Source organism: Equus asinus, chromosome 2 (assembly GCF_041296235.1).
Source record: "Equus asinus isolate D_3611 breed Donkey chromosome 2, EquAss-T2T_v2, whole genome shotgun sequence".
Classification (NCBI taxonomy): Eukaryota; Metazoa; Chordata; class Mammalia; order Perissodactyla; family Equidae; genus Equus; species Equus asinus.
Genome location: NC_091791.1, coordinates 142,618,352 through 142,630,685, shown reverse-complemented (window position 1 = coordinate 142,630,685; position 12,334 = coordinate 142,618,352). Strand labels below are relative to the sequence as shown.

At 40.5% G+C, this 12,334-nt stretch overlaps 1 protein-coding gene across 2 annotated transcripts in view; it reads right to left on the bottom strand.

Moving 5' to 3' along the window:
* The window catches only part of DNAAF4 (dynein axonemal assembly factor 4), a 58,670-nt gene extending 47,988 nt beyond the window's left edge, over window positions 1–10,682 (bottom strand). Inside the window, exons 1-5 of one of the 2 annotated variants that reach the window (XM_014860444.3) lie at window positions 10,595–10,682; window positions 10,217–10,262; window positions 9,866–10,046; window positions 9,341–9,488; window positions 4,897–5,030 (exon numbers count right to left, since the gene is read on the bottom strand). In XM_014860444.3, coding sequence (XP_014715930.1) covers window positions 4,897–5,030; window positions 9,341–9,488; window positions 9,866–9,988 — 405 coding nt within the window. In that variant the 5' untranslated portion in view covers window positions 9,989–10,046; window positions 10,217–10,262; window positions 10,595–10,682. Of the gene's footprint in view, window positions 1–4,896; window positions 5,031–9,340; window positions 9,489–9,865; window positions 10,047–10,216; window positions 10,521–10,594 lie in introns of those variants that run through there. The other variant, XM_044764846.2, reaches the window with a different exon arrangement.
* Between the last annotated feature and the right edge of the window lie 1,652 nt (window positions 10,683–12,334).

The following is a 12,334-nucleotide window of genomic DNA, read 5'->3' as shown; positions in this document are numbered from 1 at the left end:
AAAAAAAACAAACAAGCAAACAAAAAAGTGTATTTGGTCTGTAGGACTTCTCATAAGAAATAAGACAAAAAAGGTGAAAAAGAAAATTCAAAAGGAATAGTGATATAAAGGCCGAGTATACTAACAGCATAACTGAGTGTCTTATGATGGTAATAACTGTTAATAATAAATAAGATACGAGAATGAAGATTTCGTATGTAGAGTAGGCCAAAGAAGTTAGCACAGGAGATACCAAAAGCACAGAGCCCTAAGAATGAGATCACGGGGAAAATGTTAAATATCTAAAAGCAGAAAATAGGGTGCTGAGAAAGTCTGACATACATTAAAAGGGAAGAAAATGCAGAAAAAGGGGGGAGGGTATGAAAAGATGCCAGGAACATGAAAGTTATTACTAAAAAACAGAATAAAAAATGGCCAAGCAGTTAGTTTCTTGTGGTCTTTTTGTACCTTATCTATGACTCCAACAAACAGGGCATGAGGTTTCACAGATAAGGACCTTCTTAAGGCCCTACCGCGTAACCTGGACGACTCCAGAAAGCAATCCACTCCTCATCCGCATGGCCAGGCAAAGCTGTCTCAACAGTTTAAGGTTTCTGGGTTTCAATTTTAAGAAAAGGACAGAAGAAAGCACTTCAACTCAGACCTTTCTAGGTTAAAAGATCAGTGGGAAAAAGGGGTCGCCTGAAGTAGAAAACCAAACCAAACCAAAAAATTCAAACTAGAAGGCAGCAACCTATAAAACAAAACAGTGAAGATAGGAGAAGAAGGCAACAGCAGTCAATAAAGAGGAAAAAAAGCACGTTTCAAAGATTGGTATGGCATCAGGATTCCAAGCTTTCACTAATCACCTCACCCCCATAGACCTCCACCTCGATCCCTCTCCCTCTGGGGAGACGACTTGCCTCCTTCACCATGAAAACAAAGGATCATTTTAACTATCTCTGTCTCTAAGAATTTCCCAGATGCTCAGTTATTCCTTATTCCTCCCCTCTAGCGTCAAAAGATAAAATATCCCTCTATTACCTAAAACTAATTTTTTCACCTGTTCCAACCTTCATCCCACCTCAAGGAAACTGCTCCCTTATCAACCTCCTCTCTTGGTTGTATTATCAAGCTGTCCCTCTTTACTGGCTTCCTTCTTCAACACATAAATATGCTCAAAGTCCTCTCATCTTAAAAATACAAAAGCTCTGTCTCCACCCTGCAACTGTTTCAAAGTCACTAGCCAGAATGAGCCTTCCGAAATACAAAGCCAATTACTTTGACATTCTTGCTGAAAATCCCTAAAGAGTTCTCTACCACCTTCAGGAAATTTTTCAAAATATTAAGATTTCTGACCAACAAATGTTCCCTCATTGTACCATATTCTGTCATGCACTTATCCAAGCTGCCTTGAATGTCATTTTCCTACTTATTCTCCCAGGTAACTGTCACCCATTCGCCAGTAGTCAGCACAAACAACACTGCTTCATATTTCCTGACCACAATCTCAGGCTGAGATACCAATCTTCTGCCAGTGTCCTCTCTTTATCTTCCCACGACCTCTTATGCATACACGCACACTATGGTGTAATCTTTGCTTTTTCTTGTCTGTTCCCTCTCTAGACTATGAGTAAGCTGAAAATGAAGAATGACTGGTTCAGCTTTGTCTCAGCACCTTTGACAGTATTCAGTGAATGTCTGTTAAACGAGCAAATGATACATCAGCAGCAAAGCTACCGAGAAGTTGATGTGGTAAACCAAAATTGAAGCAACAAAGACTTGAAGATTCATTTCAACATGCGTAAAACTATCATTTTTAATATCATTCTACAATATCTAAAGCAATTGTTTTACGGGGCTTAAAAGGGAGCCAACTGAATAGATAGCCTGTCTTCTGCTGGGCCCTGTTATGTGCAGACGTGGATGATCTTCTCAGCCTGAGGATGAAGCAGACACGAAGAAAAGGCAGCGGTAAGGACGCTGCAGGAAGATGGAGTCAGAGCCTTGATTTAGCTACATCTCATCACTGCTCTATCTTCAAACTTTTCCCGCTAGATGAGTCAAATTCTCTTTATTGTTCAAATCCTAATCTTTTCCACTCAAACTAATTGAGTAAAATAAATTGTAAAATGGCCACAAATCCCTCCCATAACTGGATGCATGCCCCTTTGTAATGTGACTTAATTCCTTTTTCCTAGAAAAGGTGTGGTCTATTTTTCCAACCCTAGAATCTGGGCTTGGCTATATAACTTGCTTTGGCCAATGGCACATTTGCAAATATGACACAGAAGAGGCTTTAAAAGTGCTTGTGCATTAGGACTTTCCCTTTCTTCACTACCAGGAACTTTGATTATGAAGCAAAGAAGCTACCAGGAACCTTGACTATTAAGGAAAGGAGGCTGAGCTAGCCTCCTGGAAGATGAAATGCCACAAGGAGAGAGGCTCTACATCTCCCAGGCAAGGCTCTAGACTCATGAGTGAGGCCATCCTAGAACATCCAGCCACAACCAAGCCAGTCCTAGACCACAAGAACTGCCTGACCAACACACAGAATCTCGAGAAATAAGTTTATGGTTTTAAACCAGTAAACCTGGGATAGTTTATTACAGTGTTATTGACTGATTTTTGTGTCCCCTCAAAATTCATGTTGAAGCCTTAACCCCCAGTCTGGCTGTATTTGGAAAGGGGCCTCTGAGGAAGTAATTAAGGTTAAATGAGGGGCTGCCCCGCGGCTGAGTAGTTAAGTTTGTGCGCTCCGCTTCCGTGGCCCAGGGTTTCACCGGTTCGGATCCTGGGCACGGATCTAGCACAGCTCATCAAGTCATGCTGAGATTGTATCCCACATAGCAGAACTAGAAGGACCTACAACTAGAATATACAACTATGTACTGGGCATCTTTGGGGATAAGAAGAAAAAAAAAAGATTGGCAACAGATGTTAGCTCAGGGCCAATCTTTAAAAAAAAAAGGTTAAATGAGGTTATAAGAGTGGGGCCCTGATACAACAGGATTAGTGTCCTAACAAGAAGGGACACCAGAGATATCTGTCTCTCTCTCTAAGCCATCTGCAAGCCAGGAATGGACTCCTCATCAGAAACCAGCCCTGCTGGACCTTGATCTGAGACCTCTAGACTCTAGCACTGTAAGGAAATAAAGGTCAATTGTTTAAGCCATCCAGTCTGTGGTATTTTCTTATGGGAGCCAGAGCAGACTAACACATCAGCATAGTGAACTGGCATAATGACTCTTAGCACTAGCCCAGCTAATTATTTTTAAAAGGTTACTACTAAAAAACTATTATTTTTTTGGTATACATAATTCAAGTTGTAAGCTAATTTATGGTTTAAGCTAATAACAGGTGGCCTTTCATTGTCATATCTCTTCCTCTGCTCATATTAGACCATCAAAGTTCTTTTTGTATGGTGTCTAAGGTTGGACAGAGTAAAAATAGTTTCATCTATCCACCAAAACAATTTTGCTATGGTTACAGGGTACTAAAGCAATGTATTTACATTCATTCATTCCAATTTTCCAGCACTTACTATTTACTTGGCAATGGCTATAATAAGGATGAAACAAAATATGGTCCCAACTCTCAACACTACTGAGGGAAAGCAACAAAATGGATAGTCCATAGTACAGACTACAGACTTTCATAGGTTCTATCAGTTTAATGTACTCTAGAGCTTCAAATTTTATACATAATGCCCTTAAACCACCTTTCCAGAAAGCAAAGTCAGGCTTTCATGTTATCAGTAAATCAATAACTTCAAGGTATGGTGTGGTGGTGCTGCCTGCCAACCAACTGTTCACTTTCATTATATTTACCAATGCAGCAGTATGTGTGCCATTATTTAACTATTAATCCAGTAAATACTTGTCTGTTGCCCCAAATTTTATATTACTTTGCTTTTAAAATTCAGGAAAATGATAAAATCAAAAGGCTGTTAGCAGTGATAATACAATCAAGAAAAGATGGAAATCGTCAAGCATACTGAAAGCAGAATGTTTGTTCGGCTGACCACAAGTTCAATTATTAAGTAAAAGAGAAAGTATATAACCAAAGGCTATATTTAAAAGTCAAGCAGAAGTGATAAAAGAAGCAGAGAAATCTTTGGAATTACAAACTGTTGATTATAAAAACAAGACTAGTGATCCAAATGCAAGAGTTATGGGTCCACAGAGCTCTTGATGATAATCTTGTTATAAATTCCTTAATCATTTCAAGATGTCAAAAACGAGAATGTGAGATAAGAAATTACTTGTAAAAACTAGTCAGAATAAGTAAATCTACAGAGACAGAAAGTAGATTCGTGGGTGCCTAGGACTAGGGGTTCAGAAGAATGGACAGTGACTGCTAATGGGTACTGGGTTTTCTTCTGGAGTGACGAAAACATTCTAAAATTGATTGTGGTGATGGTTGCACAACTCCAAATACACTAACAATCACTGAACTGTGTGCTTTAAATGGGTGAATTGTATGGTGTGTGAATTCCACCTCAAAAAATACATAGCAGATTAAAGCTTTAATTTGAAAGTCTCAACAGTTAAAAAGATACTAATTTGTCAATATTTAGTGTTTACGCTACACTTTTTTTGTTTTAAATAATTGTGTTCATTATTCTAAGATTAAAAAAGTGAAACACACCATAGAACCTTATAATTTTTTTATTCCCCTGAAAACAGAACATTCTCCTTGAAACAAGTAAATCTATCATCAACCTTTATACCCTTGACTTCCATATACATTTTCAGGAACACATGTAAGTAGTAGAGAGCCTATGTAACACAGTAAGTCCTATAACCAACGTATGAACAAAAAGGTGAGGAAGTACAGTGGTTGGAACTAATTATCCTTACATAGTTTCCTATTATCTCTTGAATTAGAGGACTTTCTTATCAATCTGCAACTTACCTTCATCATGACATTTAGTGTATATTTTTGATCTTCTCGTCTTGCTGCAGCTTTTGCTTCTGTAGCTTCTTTGGCTCTTTCTTGTGCTTGTAAAATAGATTTCTCCCTTATTCTTTGCATCATCTCTTTGTCAACTAAAACAGAAGGAATATCACTAAATTAGGATTATGATGAATTTGTTTCACTTAGGGGAAAACAGCTTAAGGTACTGATACAGGATGAGATTTTTTGGACCCAACTTCACATGGAGAAGTGAAAACATTCTCAATATTAAACTGGACAAGAAGCTAACAATAAAAGAGAGAGAGAGAGAGAGAGAGGGGCCAGCCCCTGGCCGAGGGGTTAAAGTCACACATGTTCTGCTTTGGAGGCCCAGGGTTTACAGGTTCAGACTCGGCGCAGACTTACTCCACTCACCAGCCATGCTGTGGTGGTGTCCCACATACAAAATAGAAGACTGGCACAGATGTTAGATCAGGGCTAATCTTCCTCACCAAAAAAAAAGAGAGAGAGAAGGAAGAGGAGGAACAACAGAGAGGGAGAATAAGAACGATGAGGGGGAGGGAGAGAACAGTGAAAGGTACAGAACAGAGTGAGAGAGGGTAGTGGAATGGGGAGGAGAGTGAGTAAGATGGGGGGAAGGAGAACACATTTATCCTCCTCCATCTCTGTTAAAAAACTAGGGCTATTTGCTTATATACCTGATCACAATAAATTATCACTATGGGGTCTCCCAGAAGAGAAGATGGGTTGGGACCACCTTATATGATCAATCACCTTCACAAACATAAATGCTAATTTATACATATGAAGAGTACAGGGCCAGCCCAGGAGAAATTATAAAATAACACGACAGGTTATATATAGAACTTTACCATTCAGAATTATTCCTATATTCAGTGACTCAATGTTCTATAAACTACAGGCTGTGATCCATTAGGGCATAAATTATCTTAGGGGATGAGGGATCAGGAAGGGATCTAGACTTTGAGGAAAAAAAACCCAAAAACAGAAGGGGAGAGAAAATTTGTGGGGAGAGGGTGAAGGAGGGGAGAGTAAAGTGGAGGGGGTGGAGGGACGAATCAGGCCCTAGGCAGGGGTTCTTAACCTTTCTTGTGCAGCAGACCCCTTGGCAGAATACAAAGCCTTACAGACTCCTTCATAATGTCTAAAAATGTATGAAATAAAATACACAGGATCACAAAGAAAACTAGTTATATTAAAATATAAATTATTAAAAAATAAATTTGTGGGGGCTGGCCCCGTGACACAGTGGTTAAGTTCGGTACGCTCCACTTCAGCCTGGGTTCGTGGGTTCAGATCCTGGGTATGGACCTACACCACTTATCAAGCCATGCTGTGTTGGCAACCCATGTACAAAATAGAGGAAGACTGGCACAGATGTTAGCTCAGGGCAAATCCTCCTCACCAAATAAATAAATAAATAAATTTGTGATATAATATGTACTTCTTTATTAATGCATTAAATAACATAGAGCATCAAGTTTAATAAATACTATAATTTCAAAGTAGTGAGTATAAAAGATATAGGCGGGGCCAGCCCAGTGGCACCGTGGTTAAGTTCGCACGTTCTGCTTCAGCAGCCAGGGGTTCACCAGTTCGGATCCCAGGTGTGGACCTACACACCACTTGTCAAGCCACACTGTGGCAGGCATCCTAACATAAAGTAGAGGAAGATGGGCACAGATATTAGCTCAGGGCCAGTCTTCCTCAGCAAAAAAATTTTAAAAAAGGTAGAAGCACCTGTGATACAAACATATTTCTGATTTTTGTTGATACTACTGCTGTTTGTTGCCTATATTCATAATTGAAAAGAAAGTTAAATTTCAGTTAGAGGTAAGTAAAAAGTATGGAATTTTTACTCATCCATAATCTTGGCTGGGAAGTAGGACTGAAATTAGGTCTGAAGCCTCTCCCCAGCCCTTCTCCTATTTGGTAACAGGGTGGCAGAGACTTGAACCAGCTTCAGGAGCAAAAACAATTAAAAGAACATAAACTTCCCAAATGAAATGCTCTACATCTAAAAGAAATGAAAAGTGTATCAAGAAGGAAGTTCAAGCAAAAATGGAGCACATATGTTTTGAATAATGAGGCAGGCAGGCTTGGAGTACAGACTGGAGTTCCACAACACTTTATGTGAAAAAAGAATGCTAAAGAAATAATTTCACTGAATTGCATGTAAAATTAAGTTTGATTTCTAAAGGAATCTCAAACCTGGTTTCTGAAACAAAATCAATGTTCGTTACTTGTTCTATAAGTTAGTTTTAAGACTGTTTTGATTAGTTTAAATCAGAAGTTGGCAAACTATGGCCAAACCCAACCTGCTGCCTGTTTTCCTTTTGTACACAAGCTAAGAATAATTTTTACATTTTTAAATAGTTGAAAAAAATCAAAATAATAATAATATTTTGTGACATATAAAAACTAGATTAAACTCAAATTTCAGTGTCAATAAATACATATTGTCTATGGCTGCTCTTGTGCTGCAGTGGCAGAGCTGAGTAACTGTGACAGAGACCATACGGCCCGGCAAAATCTAAAATATGATCTGATTCTTTACAGAAAAAGTTTGCCAAACCTTGGTTTAAATGGTCAAAATTTGGACTAGTTGACCATATAAGAGAAAAATCAAGTAGATGTGCAATGAAAGCGATATGTAAGACAGAGAGGAAGATCAGGACTGGGAAAGAAAATTCCCTTAATTCCCTTTCCACTCCTCGATAAGGTGGCCAACCAGGTCAAAAAGGAAATTTGTGGAATTTGACACAGAAGAAAGTGTTTCACATGAGAAATAGGGGAAAGTAACAGGCTTTCTGATGTGACCCTTCTTTATATTCTAAAAAGTGGGTGGACAAAACATTTCCTGGGGAAATCTGTTGGCCCCCAGGAGAGACAGACACACACACACACAAACATTTAAGTCAGTGGTTCTCAAACCTGGCCAGTCAACAGAATCACCTAGGGGTCGTCCACCTCCAATCTGTTTATTTTTAAGTAAGCCATTACCACAGATGATGGTTCTGATCCCATCCAACGTCAAAATTAAGATTATCAAAAGAATTGAAATAAATGCAAGTGTTTACATTTAATCTTAGGTAGGAAGTCAGAACCCCCTAGGTGTGTTTTATGATATATTCCCAGGCCCGATCTCAGACTTAACGAATCACAAGGGAAGGCAGGGGGAGGAAAGCAGGAACCTGGTTTTTAAAAACTCCTCGGTTAGTCTGGGACTCACTAAGGAACTGAGGTAGCCTGGCTATGGTAACCGACCTTAGGCATCCTCTGGGCTGAACACAGATCTCAGAGAAAAATTCTACTTGGTCCCGCAAATTAAAAAATTAAATTCCACTGCAAGATACCAAGAAAGCATTAATATAAAGAATCACTGCTGTCTCTCCATTATCAATAGTCCCTAATCAAGGTTTCATGCTGGAGGCCAAAGAGAAATTTCAGGCAGCAGATATCAGACACAAGAAAACGTGACAATTAGAACAGGGAGGAAGAAAACAGAAGCAAAGCAGCAGAGGGCAATTACTGAGCTGTAAAGCTGATCCTGACAGAGGACTAGAGGACTGATTAAGAGTACAGAGAAGAGGGGGCTGGCCACGTGGCGTAGTGGTTAAGTTCCCATGCTGTGCTTTGGAGGCCTGGTGTTTGCAGGTGTGGACCCCAGGCATGGACCTACACGCCCTCATCAGGCCATGCTGTGGTGGCATCCCACATACAAATACAGGAAGATTGGCACAGAAGTTAGCTCAGTGCCATTGTCCTCACCCAAAAAAAAAAAAAAAAGAGTACAGGAGAATAGGAAACCTCAACTTTTGCTGCACATTATAATCCTTGGAAAGCTTTTGAAAAAATACCAATCCTCCCAGAAACTGATTTGATTGGTCTACAGTGAGTTTCAGACATCTGTATTATTTAAAAGTTCTGCAGGTGATTCAAGCCAGGGATGAGAAGCACTACTCTAGAGTCAAACTGCTAAGGCTCCAGCTCCAGTTTGTCACTAAGTAGTTGCGACCTTTGTCAATTACTCAACCCTTCTGTGCCTCAGTAACCTCACCTTTATAAAAGGGGGCGGGGTACCTAAGTGACAGATTGTTGTGAGCATTAACAGATGTGTTAATGCCTAATACAAAATAAGTATTAGGCCATAAATAAAGGCTATATCCGGAGGCCTTATCCCCTGAAGATACAAGCCCACATCTTCGGCTTAAGAGCTATTGTAAATGTGCTCTAACTTTTGAATAAGCCAATCTTTAGGTTAAGTGGCAGCTGAAGCACTATCTCATTTAGATCATGCTCATATGCCTATTTTCTTTTTTTTCTGGAAGAGCAACATAATGTGTCAAAAGAGAATTTTTAAAAAGGCATAAAATATAAAAAGCACAACCAGATGAACATCTTTTAATAAAGAACTTACCACCTGACATAGAAAGTGTCTCCCACATGGCCGCTTCTTTTTTATATAAGGTGAAAACAATAGCGTCATTCCCAATCTTGGCTTTGCTGCTCTCATCGTCTATGGGAGCATAGAGAAACACTTCAAATAAAAACGGAGGGCAGTTGACCTATTCAGAAAGGGGGAAACGGAAGTTAATTTAGTTACACAAATCAAAGGCAAAGCCGTTAAGAAATAAGTGATAGAGGCCAAAATCATTTTCTGAAATGCCTGCTATAAATTTACTCCAGGTCGCGAAAGATTAGCAAGGCATATGAGGAAGCCCTGGATAAAAATAATCTCTGATCTGACGATGTCTGTCTACAGATGAGGTGTCACCTGTATAGGATTCCGTTTGTTGTTGTTTCTTTGTTTTGTTTTTTTTTTTAAGACTAAAATTGTAGGCCGCTCATCTGCAGGGAGCGCCTGTTGCGCGCACGCAGCAGCGCTCTCGCCTTAGCTTCGGGCCACACCCCCGGACCCGGCGGGCACGAATCGCGCTCCTACCTTCAGGTAGTTTTCCGTGCAGAACACGTCCGCGTCTCTGACGCAGACGCCTCGGAGGGGCACGGAGATGAAGACCGCCACCTTCGTCTGCTGCCAGCTGTAATCGCTAACCTGCAGGGGCATCCCGGGGGTCGGCGGGCTCGGACGGCGCGGCTGCGGCGGCCTCGCGCCCGCTCGGTTGCTAGGGAAGCCGGGGTTACCATGCGTCAGCCCTTCCGGGTCAGGCCGGGCTGCGGCGCCCCGCGTTCCCCGCGCGCCCGGGCCGCGCCCCTGTCACCACCCAGCGGACTGGTCTCGCGGCTGCCCGGCCCGCTGGGCATCAGGTAGACCACGGTTAGGGACGGGTCTTACCCCTTTCTTGCGGTCCGAGCGAATCTCTCAAGAAGTTGGCCCACATCTGCTGAAGCAAGAAAAGAGCTTCACGTGTGAGAATGCAAAAAAGGGACGTGGGCTTCCGGGGTGGGAAAGCGAGAGCCGCGAGCAGCAGGTGCGGCGACCCCGCGCCATTGCAGCCGTGGCCTTTTGTTTGTTCTGATAGAGGCTATAGAAGTTAGCACTCTTTGGTGTTCCTGTTTGGGAAATGTCCTGGTCATACAGACATCCTTGCCTGGAAGCTTGCCCCTACTATAGTAGTCCTTCAAATCCTATCAACCCTAAAGCCTCCCACAGCAGGCAGGGGGGGTTGGCTCCATGGTTTGAGTACTGGGCAGAAATGACCCTGTGACTCACCTGACAGATGTTTGGCTGCAACTCAACTGTAAGGTCAGTTGGATTTACACGGATACGTTTTGCACTTGCTTATGGAGACTCAGAACTTCAGTGCTGTAAGGAAATGTGAAGATCACACAGCCTCATGCTACATATGTAAGGAATCTGAGACCCGTACATTTAAGCCCATCTGTCACGTAGTGGCAGAACTGTGATTAAAATCCTGATCTCTTAGCTCCCATTCCAGTGTTCTTTCCCGGGGCTGCTTTCTGTAGAGGCAGTTTACTGGAATTTGATGTTAAAAGCAAAAACACATTGCGTTTACGTGAAAGTTAAGCACCTACAAACTACTTACCATCTAGGGATTTGGGTTTTAAACTTCTTATTTATGGAGGCCATTAACAGAAATTTCAAAGCTCCTGAAAAATTCAGCAGGAAAGTTTAGGAGCAGCAGACGGGAGGGGAAAAAAAACTTTTCCCTGAAACAGGCTGCCGCTCAGTACCTTCCCCAGGTTTGTCAGCGGTTCATCCTCTATCTCGAGGTTCTGTAACTTTGAATACTGGAAGCCATCTTGGACTTCTTTTCTTTGTCTTCCTAACGGAGAAACCTATTATTCCTATGGATTTTTCTTTTCCCGTGGCTTTTGGCATTTTACCCCCTTTGGTTCCATTACTACTTTGTTTCTATTGTTTCTATTACTGTTTTGTTTCAAACTCCCCTGTGTCTTCAAAACACAGGGTTTATGCCTTCCTTTTATATAAAATTTTATAGTCTGGAATCTCCCACTATATAAAAACACAAGTGACATAATGTATGTATGAAAGATAAGAAAAAGGATACTTTGTGCTGTTTGGGGGTTTCAGGAAAATCTGTTAGTAATCACTTGGTTAAGTGCATACACACCTCTGCAATGAAATTGTTCTCCCCACTACCATAGTCTTACCAAATTTTTTACAGTCTGAATGAATTATATCCTTAAAAAAAACTTGACGTTTTATTACTGAATCATTATATCAACTGATGCCAATTTAAAACATCATTAATTATTTACATTGTCTCATGATTTATGTACTTATCTAAACAGTTTCACAAGCCTTGAAACTAATTCAATCTTAAAGTCTTAATCTGTATTTCTTAATCTATATTTAAAAAACAAAAAAGCTCTAATCTAACTCATGTATATAGATAGAAATTTGATATATGGCAAAGGTGGCTCTGCACATAGGTGGCGAAAAGCAAAGAAAGGAATGACTGTTGAATACATTGGTGCTAGTAGAAATGGTTACCATAGTGGAAAAAACGAGATTGGATCGCTACATGCATATGGTGTCACACACAAAAATGAATTTCAGGTGAAATGAAGACATAAAAGTTTGCAACAAAAAATATATATCTGTGTGATCTTGCAGTAAGAAAGAATTTCTTAAATATGACATAAAAAGCACGAACCATAAAGGAAAAAGATTGAAAACCTGACCTAAAATTAAGCTGGTGTTCACCAAAAGGCATAATAAAATATGTTAATATATATGTATGTATATATACATATATATATGTATAGTCAATGCTCTTCAAACAAAGACCACAGGGACACCTGTAGTTGAGCAAGTTGAGTTCATTACTTATTGAGCAAAGGAGAATACATACCATTGGTTGTCTCAGGAAGAGGGTGTTAGAATTTGGGGGAGGGTCTAAGAGAGGGAGGTTGCCTCTAGATTGGGTCCTTTCGTAAAGACAGGGGAATTCTATGATGGGATAAA